This window comes from Scyliorhinus canicula, chromosome 2, assembly GCF_902713615.1.
Source record: "Scyliorhinus canicula chromosome 2, sScyCan1.1, whole genome shotgun sequence".
Lineage (NCBI taxonomy): Eukaryota > Metazoa > Chordata > Chondrichthyes > Carcharhiniformes > Scyliorhinidae > Scyliorhinus > Scyliorhinus canicula.
Genome location: NC_052147.1, coordinates 112,854,910 through 112,881,846, shown reverse-complemented (window position 1 = coordinate 112,881,846; position 26,937 = coordinate 112,854,910). Strand labels below are relative to the sequence as shown.

The 26,937-nt window shown below is 47.5% G+C and overlaps 1 protein-coding gene across 3 annotated transcripts in view; it reads right to left on the bottom strand.

Annotated features, from left to right (window-relative positions):
- Positions 1 to 26,937, bottom strand: part of fntb (farnesyltransferase, CAAX box, beta) — a 123,900-nt gene that overhangs the window by 42,467 nt on the left and 54,496 nt on the right. For all 3 annotated transcript variants that reach the window (XM_038785110.1, XM_038785093.1, XM_038785100.1), the window contains exons 3-6: positions 21,255 to 21,327; positions 10,822 to 10,913; positions 8,925 to 9,071; positions 4,134 to 4,217 (exon numbers count right to left, since the gene is read on the bottom strand). In XM_038785110.1, coding sequence (XP_038641038.1) covers positions 4,134 to 4,217; positions 8,925 to 9,071; positions 10,822 to 10,913; positions 21,255 to 21,327 — 396 coding nt within the window. The remainder of the gene's footprint in view (positions 1 to 4,133; positions 4,218 to 8,924; positions 9,072 to 10,821; positions 10,914 to 21,254; positions 21,328 to 26,937) is intronic.

Below are 26,937 nucleotides of genomic sequence, written 5' to 3'. Positions count from 1 at the left end.
TGTCCGCCAGGTGCACGGGATGGGAAACCTGTCATGATTCACGTTGAAATTGGATAGTTTGGGGGGGGGGGGGGGGGGGGGGGGGGATTGTGCCACTAGTAATGACTGGACTAGCCGTGTTTTGAAGGGCACAGCTGCTAGACTGAACTTGTGATAGGTGGAGAGAGAACCAATAAGAGGAAAAATCTCACTTGACCTCTTCCACACCAAGCTATCTGTCACTGATCAGTCACCCATGGCAATATTGATAGAAGTGACCATTGCCCAGTCACCACGGATACAAAGTTCAATCTTCACACCAAGGACACCCTTTTTTTAGTTCTGTAATATTACTTTGGTGATAAATGGGATCGATTCATAATAGATCTAGCAGCTCAAAATTGGACAACCATGAGACAGTGTGGGTGGGCAGCAGCAGTGGAATTTCATTCAACCAAGATCTGTTAACTCATGGCGTGCACATTTCTCACTCTACCATTATCATCCGATCAGGGGTCTAATCCTGGTTCAATGACGAGTGTCAAAGAGGAGGTAGGAGCAGCTTAGGCATGCTAAAGAGTGGAAGCAATGTGCTATAGTCAAAGTCAAGAGATGCCATTGATAATGGGTCAGATCAAAGTTCTGCAGTTCAGTCACATCCAATTGTAAATGGCAGTGAACAATTAAAAAACTAAAAGGAGGAAGAGGCTCCATCAGCATTGCCATCCTCAAGATCGGCGCAGGCTTGGAGGGCTGAAGGGCCTGTTCAAATGTTGTACTATTCTTTGTTCAACTCCGAGTCCAAAAGACAAGTCTGAAGTGTTCACGCCCATTTTCAGCCAGTGGTGACATATGAAGGGTCTATTTTAGTCTCTGCCTGAGGTTTCCACATTACAGATCTTCAGCCAACTGGATTCATTCCACACTATATCAAGATTCGGATGAGCCCACTGGGCTGTAGGCTCTGACGACGTCCTCCCTCTAGGGCTGAAGACATGTGCTCCAAAACTAACCGTTCCTCGAGCTGGGGTGCTACAGCACAGCTACAACACGAGCATGAGAAAATGGAAAGTTTCCCAGGTCTACTTTTTCCACACAAATCCTGTCTGCAAAATTTCTTGCCCATCAGCAAAGTAATAGAAGGATTCATCAGAAGCGCGATTAAGCAACACTTACTCAACCATAACCTGTTCACTGATGTTCAGCTTGAGTTCTGCTGTTTACTGATATTCAGCTTGGGTTCTGCCAGGACCGCTCAATTCCAGACATCATTACGGCCTTGGTCAAAACATGGGCAAAATAACTGAATTCCTGAAGTGAGGCAGCGTGACTATGACTGACACAAAGGTAAAACTTGACTGTATGGGGCATCACGGAGCCAGAGTAAAACGGAAGTCAATGGGAATTGGAGGCAAACTCTCCACTGATTGGACTCATATCCAGCACAAAGAAGGATGGTTGTGGTGTTGGAGGTTAATCATTTCAGTCCAAGGACACCACTGCAAGAGTAATTCAAGGCAATCTCCTTTGCCCAACATCTATCAATGACTTCTCTACATCGCAGTCAGAACTGGAGATGCTCGCTGATGATTGTACTGTTAAGTTCTACTTATAGTTCGTCAGATCATAAACACTCGCTTGCTGCAACACCTGCATAATACTGGCAAGTAACATGTGTGCCACTTAAGTGCCAGGCAATGAACATCTCAGGAAGGAGAGTCTAATGACTTCCCCTCGATATTCAATGGTATTGGAATTGTTGAATCACCCATCAACAATAATCTGGGGGGGGGGTGTCGCCATTGGCCAGAAACTTAACTGGAGAAGCCATGTAAATACTTCTGTTCCAAGAACAAATCATCACCACGCCCTAGAGCTTTCCACCATACACAAAATGCAAGTCAGGAGTGAGATGAAATAACCTTAACTTGCCTGGATGTGTGGAGCTCAAACACTCAAGAAGCTCTACAACATCCAGGAAATAGTAGCCTGCTTGATTGGTACTATATCCACCACCTTAAACATTCATTCCCTCGAGCACCAGTATGCACCACCTACCAGATGCACTACAGGAAATCACCAAGGCTTCTTTGGCAGCACCTTCCAAATCCATGACCACAACCACCGAGAAAGGGCAAGGGCAGCTGATGCTCGAGAAAACACCACCTGAAAATTTCCAAATCATACACTATCCTGATTTCAAATATATCGCTGTGCTTTCACCATTGCTGGAAATTCACTCTTTGAAAGCACTATTGGTGTACTTACACCACATTAAATGCAGTGGTTCAGCTCAATCTTTACCATCTTTCTATCCATGCCGATTATGCCAGCTCATGCACTCCACCCACCCCTCATGGCCCCCCATACCCTCTATGCCAACCCACAACACCTCACTTACTCACATGACCCTTCATAGCTCCTACACCCTTCGTGTCAACCATGGGCAGACCTCAGGAACAATGGCAAGATGAAATAAACAAAGTGCTACGTTTTTATTGCAGATATTACTATATTTAAAAAACACTCCTATTGATGACATTTAAAAAGACTTTAAAGTACTTAATCCCTAATAAAACAAGCATTTCCTTCAGGTATTTAATCTCCATAAAACAAGCATTTTTATTAATAGCCCCACATTAAAGACAACAAATCTCTTTAGACCAAATTGAAGCTGTCAAGCAAGCAGAACTTACAAGCCCCACGCCGTGATAATGATATGTTGTGGAAGTAGTCAAGCAGTGCTAATTCTCATGTCGATAAACAGTGAAATTACAATAATTTCTTTCAACTGCAAATTCAAAGGGCTTGGGGTTTTAAATGACTTCACAGCTCGACAGTCCCACAGAGCCGATCCACCATTTATATACGTTCATATCTATTCTTAACAATCCCAAAAGGATACCTGACCTCTCCCAGTGGGGCACCTGACCTCTCCCCGTGGGGCACCTGACCTCACCCAAAGAACTCCACCAGATTCAGACATTAATTTCAAATGTTAAATGCCTATAAGTCGGGTTTTGGAAAGTCCAGTAACAAAACTTGTTTCTGTCGGAAGGCAGCTGCGTTTTATGAAGTGCGAAATATCTCCTGCCCCCATTCCTCTACTAGCAGCCCCCCCCACCCCCCCAAATGCCAGCATGAAATGGTGGGCGCTGGATTCAGAGGCAGGACGTCTGGAATTAGGACATTGGCACCATTTTGGCTCAGGCATGGAGCTGATGGGTGTGATTCTCCACTCCCCACACCGGCGAGCGGTGATTCTCCGGCCCGGATGCGCCGAGCGGCCTGCCGTTCCCGACCGGTTCACGACGGCAGCAACCACACTTGGTCACTGCCATCGTGAACATGGGCGGCAAATGCTCGTTTGAAGCTTGTGGGGGGCGGAGAGGGGAGTGAACACCACGGCCGCCACATCTTGCGGGGCAGCGGAGGGGAAGACGGCAACCGCGCATGCGTGGGTTGGAGCCATCAGCCGTCATCCTGCATGCGCGGGTTGGAGCCGGCCAACCTGCGCATGCGCGGCTGATGTCACTTGGGCGCCGCCGTCGCGTCATTCTCGGCACGCCGCCTTGACGCAAGCTTCAAGGCACGGCGGCCGAGAGTTACGGAGCGCCGCTCCTAGCCCCCCAGGTGGGGGTGAAGAAGGTGAGAGGAGCGTCCTCCGAGGCCGTCGTGAAAGTCGGCCGAGTTCGCAACGGCCTTCCCGATTTATCGAGGGAGCGGAGAATTCCACCCCTTATGTCTTGATGAAAATTCAGGTCCATATTCCACTCATTGTGTATTTAAAAGGTGGGATCTCCTAAGTGTTTATCAGAATAAACGCAACAGTTTAGTTTTCTTTCACCAGACAGCATAAAATAAAATATTGTATAAAATAAAGTAATTCAAATAATCTTTCTTATCTGTCTGTATTTTAACTGAACTGATGCATTGGAAAGAAATAGATCATGCAATCAATCTATAGAGTAAATTATCCAACACTTTAAAAACAAATTCAGAATTAGATAGATGCTCAAAAATTGAGACCAAGGCACAACGTCATACATATCATGTTGCCCCTTACGGTTATTGCCAGGTCAAATTATTTTAAGCAGGTTCAATCACAGTCCTCCGAGCCTTCCAATAAGACGACAGTCATAATCAAAACTCACCTGACATCAACTTCTCCGCACACATGCATAGTGAAGGAACCATTAGGCTGTTTCACAGAGTGTAGAAATTTTAGCAGTTTTTCCCTGCAATGAGAACAAAGTAGCATGACTCAGACTTGGTTCATATTTCAAATTTAAGTTATCCATTGCTATAAATGATCAGGGAATCTGTTTAGATTTTTTCTGTCATGTTCAAAGTTTAAATTTGAAGTGATAGCGAATTGTTGCAAGGCGACACGGATGATGAATTGGAAGCCAGCTTCTGCATGGCATGGTAATACCAAGGTATTTAAGTGATGAAACAGAGGTTATTACATTCAGAAAGATTAGATTCCTCTTACAGCCCAACCCCTTCAATACCACATAGAAAATACGTAAGCAAGAAACATGTTCACAAGCTTCTTCCCTCTAACAATTTACAGTCATTTTTTAGTAATGGCTTGGGTTATGGGAAAGTGTGTGTTTGTGGAGAGGTGGGGGTAGGGGAGGAAAGAGGAGAGAAGCGAAGCGAAGCAGGGGGACTGGTGAATCGCTTTCCACGGAGAAGAGGTTAGGGACTCAACACAAACTTTTATCCCGTCAATGAATTCAATACTTCAGTTTGACAGATTCTTGTTTGTTAGTCATTGATCATTGCAAAATGAACCATTTGTGAGAATGGTCATCATTCAATCTACAAATGATAACTTCTAATCCTCCTACCACTAAAATGCATTTGAAGTCACAGGGACATTAAGCGTGCTTACAGAATAAGTGAAAAATAAGTTCCACACCAAGTACATGCTGCACAGCATCATTTATTCCTTACTAGACCACAGCATTTCTTTTCAGTCCCTGATTTGCTCTGGGTTTCATGCAATGGGCAACCCTGGTGTGTGCTAATTAGCCCCAAGGATTGGTTTAAAACCTCAGAGGAGGGCAAGGACAACTCCTTTCTGAATCAAAGCTTGGGGGTTTGCCACTGTTGGACGTGAATCGATATTGTATTTCTATTACGCAAAAAAACAATTTTCTAACTTCAAATTGGCCAGGCCTTTGTAATTATATTGTACAGAATTACCTGTATCACCACTTTAACTATTTTCATTTTATCATCTGACGTACCTCGGCATACAAATAAGTAAATGAAATGTGCACCAATTGTAATTATCAGCGCTGGTTTTTTGGTGGAGGGTGTGCTGCATTCTGATCGCATAAAAGCGAAACACTGCGGATGCTGGAAATCTGAAATAAAAGAGAAAATGCTGGAAAAACAACAGATCTGGTAGCATCTGAGGAGAGAAAGTTAACTTTTCGAGTCTAATATGACTCGATGTGGTTCAGATACCCTGTCGTTAACTCAATTTCTCTCTTCACAGATGCAGACCCGAGTTGTTCCAGCACTTTCTGTTTTTATTCATGATCATACAGTTTCATTCAGTACCACGAAGGGTGTCTCATTTACCATTTTTAATACAAATAGCAATTTGTGACAAAAAATACCAAATAAGGAACAACCATAATCTAAATGCAAGAGAACAAAATAAAACATAAAAAGACAGAAAGAGTAAAAATATGTATTTTTAAAATGTCCAACACTAACTTCTGAAGGGATAAGACTTACTTATGCCAGAGAAGCCTTTAAAAATTCACTGACATCTCAAAGCACCAGGTCTAGCATCATCTGGTATGTCTAATGAATAACTAGAAGTAGACAATTTCACACCATTTCATGGATTTAAATGCTGTGTCTATCGGCAAGGTCCTATCATTGCACAACCACAGTCCTAGCATCGTATTGTGCCGTGAGTTGGCACAATGGTTAGCACTGCTGCCTCACAGCGCCAGAGACCCGGGTTCAATTGTGACCTTGGGTGAGTCAGTCTGGAGTCTGCACGTTCTCCCAATGTCTGCGTGGGTTTCCTCCGGGTGCTCCAGTTTCCTCCCACAGTCAAAGATGTGCAGGTTAGGTGGATTGGCCATGGTACAATTGCCCCTGAATATCCAACGGCGTTATGGGGATAGGGCAGGGGAGTTGTCCTGGGTAGGATGCTCTTTTAGAGGCTTGGTGCAGACACGATGGGCTGAATGGCATCCTTCTGCACTGCAAGTATTCTATGATTCTAACCTGTGGAGCACCACAACTTCTAGATTTAAATATTTAACTGCCCCTCAGTGCAATCCAGCCATAATTATTATTAACGCAAAATCCGAGCCAAAAACTCCATGAATAGCCAACCTCACAAAAAAGACATTCATTACAGACAGTGGACCAAGTTACAAGTCTGTCAGGTAATGACAGAGTAAAAAATCATTTTATTGATTTTGAATTGAAGTGAAGTTTTTGCAATCTACTGAAATCTGATATGTTTTTCCTGGTTGTTACTAATTATAGTAGTAAATGTGGTTTCTAGTTTGCAGACTGGGATACATAGCTTGTCATAGACATGGAAATGGAACATACAGTGCAGAAAGAGGCCATTTGGCCCATCGAGTCTACAACGACCCACTTAAGCCGTCACTTTCACCCTATCCCCGTAACCCAATAACCACTCCGAACCTTTTTGGACACTAAGGGCAATCTGTCATGGCTACTTCACCTAACCTGCACATCTTTGGACTGTGGGAGGAAACCGGAACACCCGGAGGAAACCCACGCAGACACGAAGAGAACATGCAGACTCCGTACAAACAGTGACCCAGCAGGGAATTGAACCTGGGACCCTGGATCTGTGAAGCCACAGTGCTAACCACTATGCTACCGTGCTGGTTAGAATGTTAGTTACACATTAGTTAGACAAACTGAATTAAAGTCTTTAATTGGCAGTATAATGGAATTTATTATTCAGCATATGTTAATCCATTGGTAATAAGGACTTGCTTATGGGGGAGGAATATTTGATTCCTCACACGAGAGAAGAATCTTAACAGTGCCTGAAACTCAATGATCTATTGGAAAGGAAATCAAATCTCAAGACATCAGCAGACATCATTCCATCAAAAACTAGCCTCACCACACATTAGCAATACAAAAATGTAACAGTTCCTCTAATGCAGCACAACAACTGAATAATGAGTAACTCTATAATATGGCCTGTAAGTTATCCGGAAGCTGCATAACCATTGTGGAGGAACCTTACTTTGAATGGTTGAAGAGACCAATGGCCTCGAAATAGGATTTAATAATAATAATAATCATCTTTTTTGTCACAAGTAGGCTTACATTAACACTGCAATGAAGTTACTGTGAAAAGCCCCTAGTCGCCACAATTCAGACCGTTGTGCTGTGAAGTAACAGTGCCACCCACTGTGCTACCATGCCGCCCAGATTCTATGAATGTGAGAAGAAGGGTGAAATCGAGGAGCACTGGGGTAGGTGGGTATTGTGAGGGAGGGGAGTGGGCTGTGTCTGGGTGCATGTGAGGAAGTCTGGGTATGTGATAGAAATTAATGGAGTGGGGAGAAAGAGGGGTTCACATCAGAGAAGTGCAAGGATGGAAGGGGAAAATAAGTCCGAGTCTGTGACCAGTGCCATCTCCAGCCATAGTTCTTGCGTCTGTTGTATTCTAAACTGTTAGTCTGAAACCTGGGTTATACTAATGCTGTATTTAACAAAAGTATCAACAGTGATACTTTTATTAACAGGATTTATCCTTCCAATAGAAAATACTATGGGTGGGATTCTCTGGTCGCCGACGCCGAAATCGCGTTCGGCGATCGGCCAAAGAATCCCTGTTCACAACCGAATCGAGAGCGGTGCCGCTTTCATGATGCTCTGCTCCTCCAAAGTGACGTACTCAGAGTATGGCGCCGTATTGACGGCCACAGGACATTGCCTGAGGCTCACCCCCCCATTCTGTGCCCCCCAACCAGCTGAGTTCCCAACAGCATCGGTCGCGTGTGGTCTCATCCGTCAGGAACTCAGCATGGCGGCTGCAGACTCAGTCCAGTGTCGGAGGAGGGGCAGGGGCTGGAGGCACTGTTTGGGGGGGGGGGGGGGGGGGGGGGGGAGAGAGAGAGAGAGAGAGAGAGAGAGTCGTCATCAGGGGCGCATGAGCCGACCAAATTGGGGGCGGCGCACTATTTTGCAGGCCTGGTCTGCAAGCGCCCAGTGCCATGTTGTACAGCGCGGCCGCTGTGGGCCGCCGCTGTGCACATGCGCGGCCACGAACCCAGCAATTCTCCGGGCGCATCGGCAGCTGGAGCCGGATGCTCTACGCTGCCTTGATGCTAGCCTCCAGCCAAACGGTGGATCGCTGGTCATTTTTTCTGGCGTAAAACGCCACCGTTCCCACGCCGGCATGGGGACATAGCCTCAAAATTGGAGAATTACAAAAAAGGTAGAACGGGTACTCCTTGAGGGGAGATCAAAATTCTCAGACTTATCTTGTCCAAAGGTAGCTACATGAAAACACATGTCACTAGTCAGTTTGCTGCCATAGACTGAGGGAATGATCAACACCATTTTCTGCTCCTGGCTGCTAATCCAGTCACTTCAATCGTAGCTGGTGTCAATGTTAGGTCCAGATGCTTGGGGGCTACTATCCAAGATTGGGAAAAATGCTGACTTTCTTCCAAATTGTGGCAACCAGTCAGAGTTGGATCATGTCAATGGGGTATGTTTTAAGACATACATGACATGTTTGCATTCAGCTTTTTTTTACACCAGCTAAACTGAAGAACTCATATTTTGGATACAAGTTACCTGTTGCCTTTTGGTACACAATGCACACTTTCCCGTTTGAAGCATCATAAAAATCCAATTTTGTGTCAGTTAGGATAGTTTTTGTACTATCCCTTAATCATGCTTACCTGTTAATAACATTATATGCCTCTTCCGTGCCTATAATACAGAGCGCATTCACTGCTGCATATGTTGGAGCAAGATGTGGCTCTTGGCCTGGTCCACCACCAAATCCACCATTTGGACTTTGACATCGTGTCAGGAACTGACAAATGCTAAATGGGGGGGAAAAATGTAATTGTGAACTGATAGACGACCAAAAAGTCAAATCATTCTCGTCTCAAATTTGCCATTGCATAAATGATTTTTAATACTTTGACACAGAGCCCATTAGTGACTGATCAACAGGAACAACTCATTTCAATTAAGAGAGGAAGTATCTGTATATTTCCCATGCAAAATACCTGTGCATTGGCTGCACTTCATTCCAAACTGTGACTCACACAGTCAGGAATTTCCTCCACGACACAACATGGAAGCTAAATCTGAAAATACACCCAATGTTGAACCCATTTTGCAAATGTCGACCCATTTCCAAGTATCCTCCAAACTCACTTGAATACACTAGAACTTAAAATGTGTATAAATCAGTGAAAACAATTCTGGCATGAGAAAAGTGTCAAACACCTATACATAGAGTTTAAATAGAGTTTAAAAACATGGGGCTGTTTAGCACAGGGCTAAATCGCTGGCTTTGAAAGCAGACCAGCAGCACGGTTCGATTCCCGTAACAGCCTCCCTGAACAGGCGCCGGAATGTGGTGACTAGGGGCTTTTCACAGTAACTTCATTTGAAGCTTACTCGTGACAATAAGCGATTTTCATTTCAAAAGAAAGAGATGATGTAATCGTTTGATAAGTGTAGAAACTGAGTATTGCTGAAAAAAATAAACGTTGTCGAAGATTTTCGCCTTGCACACATTAGGGCAATCGCAAGAAATTTTCTTGGAGGGTAGGAGACTGAGGGGTGATCTTATAGAAGTGTATAAGATCATGAGAGGCATGGATAGGGTGCATGCACTCAGTCTTTTTCCTAGGGTTGGGAAATCGAGAGCTAGAAGGCCTGGGTTTAAGTTAAGAGGGGAAAGGATTAATGGGAACCTGAGGAGCAAGTTCTTTTTTGAAATGCAGAGGGTGGTACATATGAGAAATGAGTTGCTGGAGGAAGTGGTTGAGGTAGGGACATTGACAACATTTAAAAGACATTTGGACAGATACATGGACAGGAAAGGTATAGAGGGATATGGTCCAAATTCAGGCAAATGGGGTTAGCTTAGATGGGCTTTTTGGTTGGCATGGTACAGTTTGGGCCCAAGGGCCTTTCTCCATGCCTTAGAGTCTATGATTTTGCCATTCTATACCACTGCAAGATTGGCTTATCGGCAACCTTGCAAATAGGGCCCAAGCCATTTTCTCACCATGCAAGCTTGATGCTGAAATGGGGACCATCTAAAACATCCTGTGGGATAATGACTACCCTCATTAGATCATTTCGTACTGTATATCGCACAACCTCATGATCAGACTCAAGGCAGTCACTTTCAGCCCTGAAAAGTGCTCAGTCTACCTCTTAGCCTCTGATCTGCTCTTATAGCCACATATTTATATAGGTAGGCCAGTTCAATTCCCGGTCAGTGGTAACTCCAGGTAGTGGACAATATAAATAGTTAATAGTGGGAGATGTAGACTATCTCTTCCAAACTGCTAATTGAGTTTTCTAACACTGTGAGCCTCTCTAGGTCCCTCAAATCAGCAATACCACCCCCTGCCCTGAAATATCAGCAGTTACTGTGTGAACCAATGCCTTGTTACAATATGGAAGGAATAGAGATTGCAAGATTCAGCCAAGGATACTTGTGAAAATGTTCATGTACAAACCAGGTCCATTCAAGCTACAAATATAAAACTCAAATTTTCAACAGCGGGTATTTAACAATAATAATGATCTTAGGCTTTGTATACTCACTCGGAAGCCATACGGTCATCAATTGGCTCACCCAGCAGCTCTAAGCTGTGCAGGATCCAGTAACAGAGCCAGGGTCGACTGGCATCCAAACACTGGAGCAAAACCAGAAACATTATTTATAGGCACATAATAACAAGAGAAACACAGCTGCAAACAAATGTGGAAATGCTTGATATATGCAAGATCAAATGGATAGAAACATTATTGCTCTTTTTTAATGCAAGTTGTTATGCCACAGTTGTCCAAATACAATGCATTTACTAAATAAAGCATGTTAAATTAGAATACTAAAATATAGGCAATCCTCAGACATCAACTAATGGACTATTGACTGAGAAACAAATATTCTTGCCAAAAACAGTATGAAAACAAAACATTTGTTGCTGGTTTTAAACTAAGGCTATGCATATCATTTAGTATGGCATTTTGGGAAATTTTAGATTAGTATGAAATTAATAGAACACTGGTTCAGTCTCACCTGAGGTGTTGCATCCAATTCTGGGCAACACACTCTAGGAAGGATGGGAAAGTTTTAGAGAAGGTGCAGGAAAGATTTACTAAATAGCTCCAAGGATGTGAGCTTCCATTGCGCGATTAGATCGTCACAACAAGGACTACTCTCCTTAGAAAAAGTCGAGAGGAGCTTTGCTGGAGGTGTTTAAAATCACAAGAAGTCTCAACAGAGTAGATAGAAAGAAACTATTCCCATTGGCAGAAGGGTTGAGAACCAGAGGACCACGCCTTGAAGTGGTTGGAAAGAGAAGCAAAGGTAGTATTTGGAAAAACTATTCAACACAATGAGTGTTTGCGGTCTGGAATGTATTGCCTGATGGCGGAGGCAGCTTCAATCGTGGTTTTCAAACGGGAATTGGATACTTAACTGACAAGAAAAAAAACTAGGGCGACAGAGAATAGGAGGACGGTAGGATTAGCAGGTTGCTCTTAAAGAGAGAGGCAACACTGTCACAACAGGCCTAAAGATCTCCTGCGCTGTAACCGTTCTATGATTCACCATTATTTACGGTTGATGTTCTCTGCTCTATACCCTCTTTTGCAACATTCAAGGCTGACTCTCTGTTATTAAAATATTCCATCCCCTCATTCAACTCCACTGACAAACATCCTCATTACTTTAACTTTCCCTGCATTTTCATTCCTCACAAATTATCCTTTTTCCATTGTAGGGAGGCCCAATTTTCTCCTTGACATACCAAGTCTCCCCTTTACTTATCCTGTCTGATTGAGATAATCAATATTGAACACCTCTTTCAAATCAAGATTTCACTCATAGAACAGTACAGCACAGAACAGGCCCCTCGTCCCTCGATGTTGTGCCGAGCAATGATCACCCTACTCAAACCCATGCATCCACCCCATACCCGCAACCCAATAACCCCCCCCTTAACCTTACTTTTAGGACACTACGGGCAATTTAGCATGGCCAATCCACCTAACCCGCACATCTTTGGACTGTGGGAGGAAACCGGAGCACCCGGAGGAAACCCACGCACACAGGGGGAGGACGTGCAAACTCCGCATAGACAGTGACCCAGCCGGGAACCGAACCTGGGACCCTGGAGCTGTGAAGCATTTATGCTAACCACCATGCTGCCAAAGGAAGAACTCCTTCATTCTTCCCGAGGCCTCACCACCTACAACATATTCCATACAAATGTTGCGAGGGCTCGTGTATTGGAGTGCATTCCCATCATGGGCAGAATGGTAGCACAGTGATTAGCACTGTGGCTTCACAGCTCTAGGGACCCAGGTTCGACTCCCGGCTTGGGTCACAGTCTGTGCCCCCGAGTCCGCATGGGTTTCCTCCAGGTGCTCCGGTTTCCTTCCGCAAAGTCCCAAAAGACGTGCTTGTTAGGTGAATTGGACATTCCGAATTCTCCCTGTGTACCCGAACAGGCACCATAGTGTGGAGACTTGAGGATTTTCACAGTAACTTCATTGTAGTGTTAATGTAAGCCTACTTGTGACACTAATAAAGATTATTTTTATTACTGAATGCCCTTTCTCATTGAACTCACTGTCACTGTTCCCTCACTCAATCGCACTCTGCATCACCTCTTCCCATCATATCTGTTCATTCCAATTATTGTATGCTGAGGAAGACAGGGTCTGAAGCTAGCCTATTATCTTAAAACAGGTGCCTTTCCTAGGCAGCAAAGCAAAGTCACAGACTCTCCCGGTTCACACCCAGACACTCAAGAGTGAACTGGTTTTATATAAAAGTAAAGTTGATACAATCTTACAATGATCCCCCAATCCTTACCCAATTGGAAACAGCTGTATTTAATTACCAATCTACTGCAACACAAATTCAGCAATAACAATATTTATGTCCGTCCTTTTGACCACATCACATGGAAGCCTCACTTCCTCAAAGGTCTCGGTTGCTGACAAGCTCTTTAACTGTTTTATTCCCACCACTTTTCACATCCCCTGCATAACGATCTCACTCTGTGCTTCCGGGGATAAAAGGACCACCAACTCATCACAATCTCACACCCATCTCCCGACCCGGGCTCCATGCTGTCATTTCTGACAACTTAGTCAACAAGCGTTGGTGCTTTCATTTCTATCAGTTTCACTTTAAAAAGAGAAACATACGCAAATGTTTTTTGGTTAATTAATACATTTTAAAAACAAGCAGAATTATTCAACATGATTTAAGGAAACATGCAGGAAGAATTAGGATTCATGGAAAGAAAGGCATGAGAGGGTAGCTGAAGAAATCACTGGATAAAATGTGGAATAGAGGGACAAATCACAAGTGGACAGCAAGAGAGACTTGAATAAGCTTCACAGTTATGAAAACTTTTGTGAATTAATTCTTTAAATCATGTGAATTTTTAGACGTTGTGTTAAGGACTGTTTAGCCTGACAAAGAAATGGGTAAAGAATGTATAGTGCAGAATATTAAAGAAAACATTTGTCATGGCCCATTTTCACTGAGTTGTGATGCATGATCAATTGGCGTCAACCCAATTGAGGCAGGCAGCAATCCTGCTGTCTCCTCATCTAATCGGTTTCAGCATGCAGCCAAGTATGGGAGGTGCTGCAGACTAGCTGCACACTCCCAGGGCACCGAGTGTGTGCGTGGCTAACACACTGCACGGCTACATTTAACCAGAAGCTGCGCTCAAAGTACAGAAACTTACATTCATTAACCAATATTTTGCCAATTTTGACCCAGTCTCTCCGTTTCCACACCATTAACATGAGGCTGACTGGCCTTTAATTGTGGGGGTTTATCCCTCCCACTTTTTGAAAAGTGTAACACTGGCCGTGCTTAAGCCCTCTGGTACGATTTGCATATCCAAGGGGGATTGAAAGACAATTTTAAACTCTACCTTCCCTCAGCAACCCAGGACGCATCCCAATTGGATCAGGAAACTATTCTGCCTTTGAGTACTGTCAACCTTTAACTCCCTCCACATTTTTCTACTGTCTCCTTCTTCACTGGTGACATTGACAGCATCTTCTTGCATAGTGAAGACAGATGCAATATACTCACTTACAGTCAGGTTTCATAATCTTTTTGGTCCCTCATGAGCCCCAGCTTTCCTCTGACTAGACTTTTACCATTTGCAGGTCTATAAAAAAAACTTCTGGGTTCTCTTTGATGTTGCCCACAAAACTATTCTAAAACGCAGCATGGTGGCTAGCACTGCTGCCTCACAGCGCCAGGGCCCAGTTTCATTTCCAGCCTTGGGTGACTGTGTGGGGTCTGCACGTTCTCCCCGTGTCTGCATGGGTTTCCTCCAGGTGCTCCAGTTTCCTCTCAGTCCAAAGATGTGCAGGTTAGGTGGGTTGGCCATGCTAAAATTGCCCCTTCGTGTCCAAAGATGTGTAGGTTAGATGAGCTTCCAGGGATAGGGCAGGGGGTGGAGCTAGGTAGGATGTTCTTTTAGAGGGTCGGTGCAGACCCGATGGGCCGAATGCCCTCCTTCTGCACTGTACAGATTATATGGTCTACACTTTCTTTGCCCCTATTCTTTCTTTTCTCAGCCCTCTCCTGTACATTTTTGATTCTCTTATTGAATTAGGAACCTGAATTTTATGAACAGTCTTGATTTTCTTCATCTTTATATTTGTAGTCATCCAAGGAGCTGCAGCTTTGAATGTCCTTCCTTTCTCTCTTGTGCAGTGTCTGGACCTGGACAAATTCCTCCTTAAAAGGCTTCCCTTTGCTCAATTACTGCCAACCTTCGATTCCAATCCAGCTGGAACAAAACTCTTAGGCTCACTAAAATTACCCCTCCTCCAGTTGAGTATTTTCACATGTGATTGTTCATTGTCCTTTTCAACACTACTCTAAACCTCATGTTGTGATCACAGATTTCCATATCTCTCCTATCAATCATGCTCTACTTGCCCCACTTCGTGCCCAAGGACTGAATCCCGCAGTGTTTTTTTACTTGCAGATTGGCAACATACTGATCAAGAGATTTCTCCGGTGCACATTTCAGGAAATCCTCCATTTCTATGCCCTTTGCACTGTTATTTCCTCAGTCTACATTGGGGTAAATGAAGTTCCCCATTATCACAATGTAAAATTGTTCCATCTTTCTGTAATTTGTTCCTCTAACTCCTACTCACCATTAGGTGGTCTATAGAATACACCCGGTTCTAAACAAATAGGTTCCACCTTTGAACCCTCAAGGACATCATCCATTTCTAATGGTGTACCAGTATCTTTACTACCAGATAAAAACCATAGAATCCCTACGGTGCACCATTGAGTCTGTACTGACCCTCCAAGAGAGTATCTACCTAGGGGGAGGCAATGGCACAGTGGTATTGTCGCTGAGCTAGTAATCCAGAGGTTTGAATCCCACCATGGCAGATGGTGACATTTGAATTCAATAAAAATCTGGAGTTAAAAGTTTAATGATAACCATGAAATGATTGTTATAAAAATCCATCTGGTTCATTAATGTTCTTTAGGGTAGGGAATCTGTCGTCCTTATCCAGTCTAGCCTACCCTACATGTGACTCCAGACCCACAGCAACGTGGTTGACTCAGGGATTGGAAATAAATGCTGGCCCAGCCAGCGATGCACAGATCCAATGAACAAATAAAAAATAAGGCTCACTCCCTTGTCCTATCCCCGCAACCTAACCTACACATCGTTGGGACACTACGGCGCAATTTAGCACAGCCAAACCACAGAACATGAAAATCTTTCGACTGCTGGCCTCCTCCTATTTTCCCTTTTCAATCTTTCCTAAACACATTGCAGCTAGATATATTAAGTGCCTATTCCTTCACTTTGTGCCGGTCTCATGTGCCAACTTGTGCCTGCAGTTCACCAACCTCGTTTACCTGGAACCAGACATTTACACACATGCATTCTAAACTCCTCTTAGGTGTACCTCACATTCCCCCCATGTTTGATCCCTCCTATTTCTGAACTATTCTTCATTCTAATGCTATTTGTCTGTTGCAGGTGTAAAGGTCCTGCTGCCACACATTTGTGGAGTACCTTGGTTTGGAAAAGAAAATCAATTTAGATTTTTGTTTGTACTTTTGTTTGTCTTTGTTTGCAATGTAGTTTTGTGGTTCTTTGATTTTCTAACATCACATCATAGTGACCATTAATCATTTGTGAATAATGTCAGCAGACAGTTGACCATGGAGGAAGGGATTCATAGCAAAGCCCCAACATGTCTTCACCTTACACTGGCACCTGCACAGCACCAAGCAAAGGTTTTTGGATGGCAATGTCCAGCCAGAATCCTGGCTGATATTCCTCTTCCTAAACCAGAGGCAATGAAGCCAATTCTAGCAGTCCCATTGCCACCATTGATTAAAAGCAGCAAACAGAACGAACCAACGATCAAAACTGGTGAACAACCTGAAACTATTCTACTCTTCAGAGCTCAGCTGTTCATTTGAGAACCTGCCGGCCATCATGAAAGATTAAATTAAGCTTTAAATAGTATGACAATCTCTAAAAGGATTAAATGCATTTAATCTGTAGTGGATCACTTGGACATGGCACTCAATGAACTCCTTTCTGTTAGATAAGGCTCAGCCGGACATAGTATATTTAAACTGCCGCTGTGATTACTATTATCTTAAAGGTTCTAATTTAAGACTTCATTTTTCCCTCTGAAAATCCAACAGGGACAATGTACTTTTCTACCCCCTCAGAAAAATATATAACAAATAACTAATGTTCCTGTTTGAAAGCAGCCATTTTCTTGAATAACCTGGTCACAGTTCATTTGAGAAAACCGAGCACAATCTGAGAAGAATCAATGGTTTGGAATTTGTGGGTGTTATAATGATGACAATGGTCAGCTTTCATGAATAAGATGGTGTAAAACTGACGACTCCTGGTATTTGCACAATCACAGTTAAATATGTAAGTATGGAAATAATTATCAGTCACAACCATGCTCCTCCACTGGATGCATTGTTATAAACTTTGCAAGTGCGCAGAATCAATAATTTGACATACTTCATCTTTTTTTATGCATTACACTTCCTGTAAAATGAATCAAAATATTTAAATAGACAAACTTGTTGAAAGATATGTAATATAGTTCATAATGTTATTCCAAGCCATAACTGCTGAACAACCTTTCTGGCCCTAAACAATTAATTTTACAAGTCTGGAGGAGCATTCCCTCCATTCCAAAATAAAAATTCCATTTATTTTTAAAATAATACAAATTATCTTTTTTAGACAAAATGATTATTACAGCTTCTACTTCAAACCCACTTGTGTGTCCCAATCTTTATTTCATTCTCTGTGAAAATGAATGATAATCACTGCCTTTTACCTCAGATTTTGCTATCTGTGAGAATTCTTCAATCAGTGCTCAGATGATTTCAATCAGTCCTCAGATGATTTCACAGTTTCTAGACACCAGAGATTTTCTACAGATGGTACCAGAAAGAAACTGACATCTTAATAGGAAATAGATGCCACAATCGATATTGAACATCGCTAAATCTTTCTATTTGTTACTGACTGCAAGAATCTGGGCCAATACCAACCTTCAGCGCAACATTCAAATGACACTCAATAATATAATCCTCTATACCAAATCAAAATAACTTCTGGCTAAGTGTCAATGGAAATACATCCATTTTGACAGTTAATAATAAAATGAATATTACCACCATTATTTCAGAATGCATTTTCTACCTTGAGATCTAATAATAAATATGTTTTTGACACCTTCTAAAATGGGAATACTACTGTAGCAGCTGTCTCTCAACTTCAATCATAAAAAATATTCCAAGGGAAAGCAGATTAACTATCAGGGTATAAAATACATTCAGACACAATGAAGGTAAAATGTGCTCCTCGACAAACTGTCAAAAAGGATTATCTCCCTCCCCCCCCCTCCCCCACTGGCACTTACTAGGTTGCACATCTACTGTACTTCACACTTGAGAGGGGCATACGTGAAGATAATTCACAAGAGTCATTGCGACTATCGTATTTAGAATTTTTAAAAAAATCAAAGAACAGTTATAGAATTCTCAAGTCAAGCCACATTTGGTGGTCAAGCACCCCACCAACCTTACTGAAACTATCGCTCAAATCTTCCACTACTAAAACTATGAAAGTCCTTGATTGTGCACATAAAAGGTGTGCATATCAATCTCGGTGTTCCTGAATTGGTTTCACTGTCTTGAATTGGAAACGAGCAGATGACTTAAGGATAGTGTTCTTTCTTCAAAGTCAGAAGGGCAAGGTTCAAACTTCACGCCAGACAGCGGCAAAAGGGGAGATGTTAAAGATATGTTAGTCATACAATAAGTTATGCACAGGACACTGTCTAATTAAGGGCACAATTCTCCCAATAAAGTCTACATTCATTTGTGGTGGGCTTTTCAGGGAGTTTCCTGCTGCTCTGCCGGCGTGTTCCCCACCACTATTCAATGACACTTGAGTCACTTCTTTGAACCCTGGGGAGTTTCTCACGTGTTTAGCCCACACTTAGGGCAGATTCTCTGGCTGCGTTCGCCAGGCATCCGGATATTCTCACTGGAGATCAGTGAATCTTTACATGGTCTGTGCCCTGCCTGTGGCGATGTTGCGATGGGTGGGGCAGAAAAATCCAGCCCTTAAAATTTTTTTCAGCACTGGGGAGCTAAACTTAGAGATCAGGCTGTCATTTTGAAAGGGTGCCACAATCTCCAAAAGAGCTTGCGGGTCCCCCACCCATGGCAATGTCACCCCCCCACACACCCAAGTAAGTACACCCCACTATGGGGTTCCTGGGGGGGGGGTCTTCCGTCTTCAGCCCCCCCCCATGCCCTTTTACAGCCTTCCAGGATCCCCACACGCCACCCCCTCCCCCACCTCCCGCAGGCCCCTACTTACCTACACTGCACACCCCCACCCTTCAAACCCCCCTCTCCACCCTCCTTTCATGGGCATGCCCCCCCCCCCCCCCCCCCCCCGGCCCTGATCCTTGGAAGTGGCACCCTGGCAACCTTGCACTGCTCCAGCCACTTGGCAGTGGCTACCTGGGCACCTTGGCAGTGCCAGAGTGGCAGTGTCAAGGTGCCAGCTGGGCAGTGCCTGAGTGCCACGTTCCAGGGGAAGGCCAGGAGTCTCCAATAGCCCGGGAGACCCCCCGGGTGCTGTTCCGCCTGGTCCACGTTCTTGTGGACCAGCACTGATTGACGTCCAGTTGCAACCTCCCTGGGGAAGCTGGAGAATTGAGGAAGACCGGTGGCTATCGGGTAGGGAGGTCTCAAGTAGGTTTGCAGCCTACTTCTGCGAGCACCATTTGGTCCCGTACCTTTTGGGCGGATTTCCGAATCCGAAGCTTGCGGGACTTGGGTTAATCCCACGAGGCATGAAGGCTGCCGGGAAGCCTGCGAGAGGGCTCTCCGGGATTCTCCGGCCACGTTGTACTCTCGCTCGAGCGCAAGTTGGCCAGAGAATCGCGCCCTAAGTACCTAGAGCACTTATAAACAAAGATTTTGTTAAATTGATCTACTAGTTTACATTTCACTGGCATATTCAAAAGAGTGCAAAGCGAAATGTGAGCCATCACTCTAATTTAACCTGTTGATTTACCTTTTCTCATTGTATCAAAAGAGCATAAAGAGAGATTACTGGGATGTTGGGGATGACAGGTTGGAAGACGGACATATGTACTGCTACATTCTGTAATCCAGGAAAAGGGTTAGTGCCTCGTTTCACTCTTCACCATCTGACTTGGGATCCAATTAACACCGGAACTCAGTCACTGAATTATGGATCGACTTCCAGTGGGATACTGGGGCGGGATTCTCCCCTACCCGGTGAGGCGGGGGGTCCCAGTGGGGCGGAGTGGCATGAAACACTCCGGCGTCGGGCCGCCCCAAAGGTGCGGAATCCTCCGCACCTTCAGGGCCTAGGCCCACCCCAGAGTGGTTAGCGCCCCGCCGGCCGGCAGGAAAGGAGCTTGGCGCCACGCCAACTGACGCCAAAGGGCCACCGGTCGGCCAGCGTGAGTTGGCGCATGCACGGGAGCGTCAACGTGTGCTGGCATCATCCCCGCGCATACACAGAGGGCTTCGCTTCCGCACCAGGAATGGCGGACCGGTACAGCCTCTGATGCGGAAGGATAGAGTGCCCCACACGGCACTGGACCGCCCGCGGATCGGAGGGCCCCGATCGTGGGCCAGGTCACCGTGGAGACACCTCTCGGGACCAGATCCCCCCCGTGGCCCCGGAGGCCGCCCGCGCCGCCAGGTCCCGCTGGTAAGTGACCTACTCCAATCTACGCCAGCGGGACTAGCAAAAGACGGGCAGGACTTCGGCCCATCGCAGGCCGGAGATTTCGGGCAGCCCGGGGTCCACCGAGTCCCGCCAGATCCCGTCATTCTCCGAGGCGGGCAGCCTGGATTTTTGGGGGCCCGGAGAATTTGGAGGACAGCGGGAGCGGGATTCACGCCGACCCCCGGCGATTTTCCGACCCGGTAGGAGGTCGGAAAAACCCCGCCCTGATGTCCGGTGAGAGTGGGAAGCCGCCTCCCACACTCTCCTCCTTGACTGGTTTGTAGGAGCCCATCAAACCCTCCCAATTAAAGGACTAATCGCAGTTAAAAAGGTGGCTTAAATTCATGGAATAATTGCTTTCACCTGCCCTGTCACAGTGTTAATGATCCTTCCACTTCCTCACAATATTTTCCAAGGGAAGAGTATAAAGAATTGAAAGCTGTTCTCGTACTGGAACTGTAGAAAGAACTAATTGTTTTTTTTGTTTCATATTTTCATAAAGCAACCATAACCCTTCAAATTTTGCTATCCAAAGGTTCAAAGCAAAGCAGATTTGAAAATCAGTGTACCCCAGTAAAACAAAACATTTTAGTTAGATGTCAACAGCTAAATTCCAAACTTCACACTGAATGTCCACATTAAAATTCCTTCCCCCTCTACCTTCCCTGCCTGAAGTCTTACCGAATACGACTCCGAGAGGTGCCTCAGACCTTTCTTCAAGTACTGGAAATGTTTCTCCCTTTGAAGGACAGGCCTGGAAAACAGCATACATGACTGAATCAATCAATGCAGATAATTAGGCAGCATTGAACCACTCTATTGGCTGTTGTATAATTAATATTTTCATTAATACATTAGGGCTGTACTCAATGGTCAAATTGAGGATTCATAAATAGACAACTGCAGGCTGCAAAGTGCATGATTCTGCAGTACAATGTCCCACGCCAGAACATGAATAGATGCAACACATCTTTTGACATTCAGTTTTGCAAACCTTAAATATCTTGCACTCTTACACCCAAGTGACAGAAATGAAATTACAGGAATGCTGCATAACGACTCTGAGCCCAAACCCATTGGGCAGCATTCTCCGTTTGGGAAACGATGTTCTTCCGCCGGAGCTGAATTGCAACTGGTTTCCGAACTCCCTGGGAGTGCAAACCGGCAATTCAGTGTTCCACGCCATGCAAATTTATGCATGGAATGGAATGCGAGGGATTCCCAGGAAATCCTGCTTTTGGCCCCTAGATAGCAAGGTTCCACGGCTAGCCACCACCATCCCCCCCACCTCCTAGAATCGCAAATCAATCCCAAACCCCCTCCTGCACAGCAGCTCCCCACCCAAATTGCCTGGGTTCCCTGTACCCACAAGTATGGGGGTGACCCAATCCCCCTCCCAGGACCCATGTAATAGAGAGATCCACCACAGGGACCCCTGTAATAGGGAGACACCCACAGCCTCCACATGGACCCCTGTAATAGGGAGAACCCCCTCCCAGCCCCCACAGGGACTCCTGTAAATCGGGTGTCTCCCCCCCCCCCCCCAACCATTGGGACCCCTGTAAGACCCCCCCCCACTGGGACCCCTGTATTTTTTTTTTAAAACACCTTTTATTCAAACTGTATCAAAGTAGGTCACAGCAAATAAACACCCCGGTAAACATTCTTCCCAACAGTCAACTATACAGGTTTTTCTCCTTTTTCATCCCCCACCCCCTGCGACGAACAGCTCCTCAAACACGGTCACAAACATCCCCCACCTTTTCTCAAACTCCCCTGCTGAGCCCCTTAACTCATACTTTATTTTCTCTAACGGCAGGAAGTCATACAGGTCACCCAACCAAGCCGCTACCCCCTGGTGGCGATGCCGACCACCACTCCAGAAAGATTTGTCGCCGTGCAATCAGAGAGGCAAAGGCCAAGACATCGGCCTTCTTCCTCTCCATGAGCTCCGGCTTCTCTGAAACCCCAAATATCACCACCAAAGGGTCTGGGTCCACTCCCTCCTCCACTATCCTGGCTAAGAGAGCGAACACTCCACCCAGAGTCTTCCCATTTTTCACAACCCCAAAACATGTGCACGTGATTCGATGGCCCCCGCCCACACCTCTCACACTCATCTGCTACCCACTGAAAGAACCCACTCATTTTCGCCCGAGTCATATGCACCCTGTGCACCACCTTAAACTGTATCAGGCTCGTCCTTGCACAAAAGGAGGTCCCGTTTACCCTTCACAGTGCCTCACTCCATACTCCCCAATTGATCTCCATTCCCAACTCCGCTTCCCATTTCTCCTTGATCTTCATCACCCGCTCACCTCCCTGCTCCCCAGCCACTTATATATATCCCCAATTCTTCCCTCTCCTTCCCCATCCGGAAGCAGCAGCCGCTCCAGCAGGGTGTATCCCGGCAATCTACGGAACCCCTTCCAGACCTTTCGTGCAAAGTCCCTAACCTGTAGATACCTGAACTCACTACCCCTCGGCAGCTCTAGCCTTTCCCTTAGTTCCTCCAGACTGGCAAATCCTTCCTCCAAATACAAATCCCCCACCTTGACCAGCCCCACTTCCCTCCACCTCCTGTATACACTATCCATCCCGTCTCTCCCCCTCCACTCCTCCCTCCCTCCCCCCCCCCCCCCCCCCCCCCCGCCCCAAGCACAAACCCATGCTGGGATCCCTGTAGTAGGGAGCCCCCACCCCACTGGAACCCCTGTAATAGGGGGAAGACCCCCCCCCCCCCCCACATGGACCCCTGTAATAGGGAGGTCTCCCATTGGGATCCCTGTGTTAGGGGGACCCTCCACTGGGACCCCAGTATTGGGAGACGCCCCCCCTCACTGGACTCGTATAATAGGGAGCCCCTCCCCCCCACCCCACTGGGACCCGTGTAATAGGGAGCCCCTCCCCCCACCACACAGGGACCCCTGTAATAGGGAGACCCCCTCCACTGGGACCCCTGTAATAGGGAGACCCCCACCCCACTGGGACCCTTGTAACAGGCAGACCCCCACCCCACTGGGACCCCTGTAATAGGGAGACCCCCCCCCCCCACTGGGATCCCTGTAATAGGGAGACCACCCCCTCCCACTGGGATCCCTGTAATAGGGAGACCCCCCTCCCACTGGGATCCCTGTAATAGGGAGACCCCCCCCCTCCCACTGGGATCCCTGTAATAGGGAGACTCCCCCTCCCACTGGGATCCCTGTAATAGGGAGACCACCCCTCCCACTGGGATCCCTGTAATAGGGAGACCCCTCCCCCCCTTTACTGGGACCCCTGTAATAGGGAGACCACCCCCCCCCCCCACTGGGACCCCTGTAATAGGGAGACCCCCCCACTGGGACCCCTGTAATAGGGAGACCCCCACTCCACTGGGACCCCTGTAATAGGGAGAACCCCACTCCACTGGGACCCCTGTAATAGGGAGACCCCCCACTCCACTGGGACCCCTGTAATAGGGAGACCCCCACTCCACTGGGACCCCTGTAATAGAGAGACCCCCACTCCACTGGGACCCCTGTAACAGGGAGACCCCCACTCCACTGGGACACCTGTAATAGGGAGACCCCCACTCCACTGGGACCCCGGTAATAGGGAGACCCCCCCTCCACTGGGAGCCCGGTAATAGGGAGACCCCCCCTCCACTGGGACCCCTGTAATAGGGAGGACCCCCCCCCCCCCCACTGGGATCCCTGTAATAGGGAGACCCCCCCATTACTGGGATCCCTGTAATAGGGAGACCCCCACTCCACTTGGACCCCTGTAATAGGGAGCAGCCCCCCACACCACTGGGACCCCTGTAATAGGGAGAAGCCCTCCCCCCCCACTGGGCCCCCTGTAATAGGGAGACCCCCATTGGGACCCCTGTAATAGGGAGACCCCCCCCCATTGGGACCCCTGTAATAGGGAGACCCCCCCTTACTGGGACCCCTGTAATAGGGAGAAGACCCCCCTTACTGGGACCCCTGCAATAGGGAGAAGACCCCCCCTTACTGGGACCCCTGCAATAGGGAGAACCCCCCCTCTCCCGCTGGGACCCCTGTAATACTGAGACCCCTGTAATAAGAAGGAGACCCCCCCCCATTGAGACCCCTGTAATAGGGTGACCCCCCACTGGGACCCCTGTAATAGGGGAGACCTCCACTCCACTGGGACCCCTGTAATAGGGAGACCCCCACCCCACTGGGACCCCTGTAATAGGGAGACCCCCCCACTGGGACCCCTGTAATAGGGAGACCACCCCCCCCCCCCCCCCCCCCCCCCCACCCCCCCCGGGACCCCTGTAATAGGGAGAGACCCCCCCCCCCCACTGGGACTTCTGTAATAGGGAGACCCCCCCCTTTACTGGGACCCCTGTAATAGGGAGAAGCACCCCCCCAAACTGGGACCCCTGTAATGGGGAGGCCCCCACCATTGGAACCCCTGTAATCGAGTAACCCTCTACTGGGACCCCTGTAATAGGGAGAACCCCACCCCCCCCCCCCACCCACTGGGACCCCTGTAATAGGGAGACCCCCCATTGGGACCTCTGTAATAGGGAGACCTCCCCATTGGGACCCCTGTAATAGGGTGACCCCCCACTGGGGCCCCTATAATAGGGAGACCCCCATTCCACTGGGACCCCTATGATAGGGAGACCCACACTCCACTGGGACCCCTGTAATAGGGAGACCCCCCCCCCCCACCCCCCCGGGACCCCTGTAATAGAGTAACCCACCACTGGGACCCCTGTAATAGGGAGACCCCCCCCCCCCCCACTGGGATCCCTGTAATAGGGAGACGCCCCGCACTGGGATCCCTGTAATACGGAGACCCCCCCCCCCCCACTGGGATCCCTGTAATAGGGAACCCCCCCCCCCCACTGGGATTCCTGTAATAGGGAACCCCCCCCCACTGGGATTCCTGTAATAGGGAACCCCCCCCCCCACTGGGATCCCTGTAATAGGGAGACCCCCCCCCCCCACTGGGATCCCTGTAATAGGGAGACCCCCCCCCCCACTGGGATCCCTGTAATAGGGAACCCCCCCCCCCCCCACTGGGATCCCTGTAATAGGGAGACCCCCCCCAACTGTGATCCCTGTAATAGGGAGACCCCCCCAAACTGGGCCCCCACAACTGGGACCCTTGTAATAGGGAGACCCCCCCCCCCATTGAGAGACCCCCACTCCACTGGGACCCCTGTAATAGGGAGACCCGCACTCCACTGGGACCCCTGTAATAGGGAGATCCCCCCCCCCCCACTGGGATCCCTGTAATAGGGAGACCACCCCCTCCCACTGGGATCCCTGTAATAGGGAGACCCCCCTCCCACTGGGATCCCTGTAATAGGGAGACCCCCCCTCCCACTGGGATCCCTGTAATAGGGAGACTCCCCCTCCCACTGGGATCCCTGTAATAGGGAGACCCCCCCCTCCCACTGGGATCCCTGTAATAGGGAGACCCCTCCCCCCCTTTACTGGGACCCCTGTAATAGGGAGACCACCCCCCCCCCCCCCCCCCCACTGGGACCCCTGTAATAGGGAGACCCCCCCACTGGGACCCTGTAATAGGGAGACCCCCACTCCACTGGGACCCCTGTAATAGGGAGAACCCCACTCCACTGGGACCCCTGTAATAGGGAGACCCCCACTCCACTGGGACCCCTGTAACAGGGAGACCCCCACTCCACTGGGATACCTGTAATAGGGAGACCCCCACTCCACTGGGACCCCGGTAATAGGGAGACCCCCCCTCCACTGGGAGCCCGGTAATAGGGAGACCCCCCTCCACTGGGACCCCTGTAATAGGGAGACCCCCCCCCCCCCCACTGGGATCCCTGTAATAGGGAGACCCCCCATTACTGGGATCCCTGTAATAGGGAGACCCCCACTCCACTTGGACCCCTGTAATAGGGAGCAGCCCCCCACACCACTGGGACCCCTGTAATAGGGAGAAGCCCTCCCCCCCACTGGGCCCCCTGTAATAGGGAGACCCCCCCTTACTGGGACCCCTGTAATAGGGAGACCCCCCCTTACTGGGACCCCTGTAATAGGGAGAAGACCCCCCCCCCCGGCTGGGACCCCTGTAATACTGATACCCCTGTTACAGGGAGGCCCCCCATTGGGACCCTTGTAATAGGGAGACCCCCACCCCCCTCTGGGGCCCCTATAAATGGGGGAGCCCCTGCCTGAAAGGATCATCCCCTGAAACAAGACCCTTGTCTGGGAGCCAGAGCAGTCCAGACAGGGGCAGTGAGAGGAATTACAGCTGAAACACTTAACTTACAGCTCCACTTGTCCATTCCTGGAAGGAGAGCAGCTGCTATCTGCCTCTGGTTCACACAGATCCATTAGCTGCAAGACAATCATAGCTTTCTAGTAGT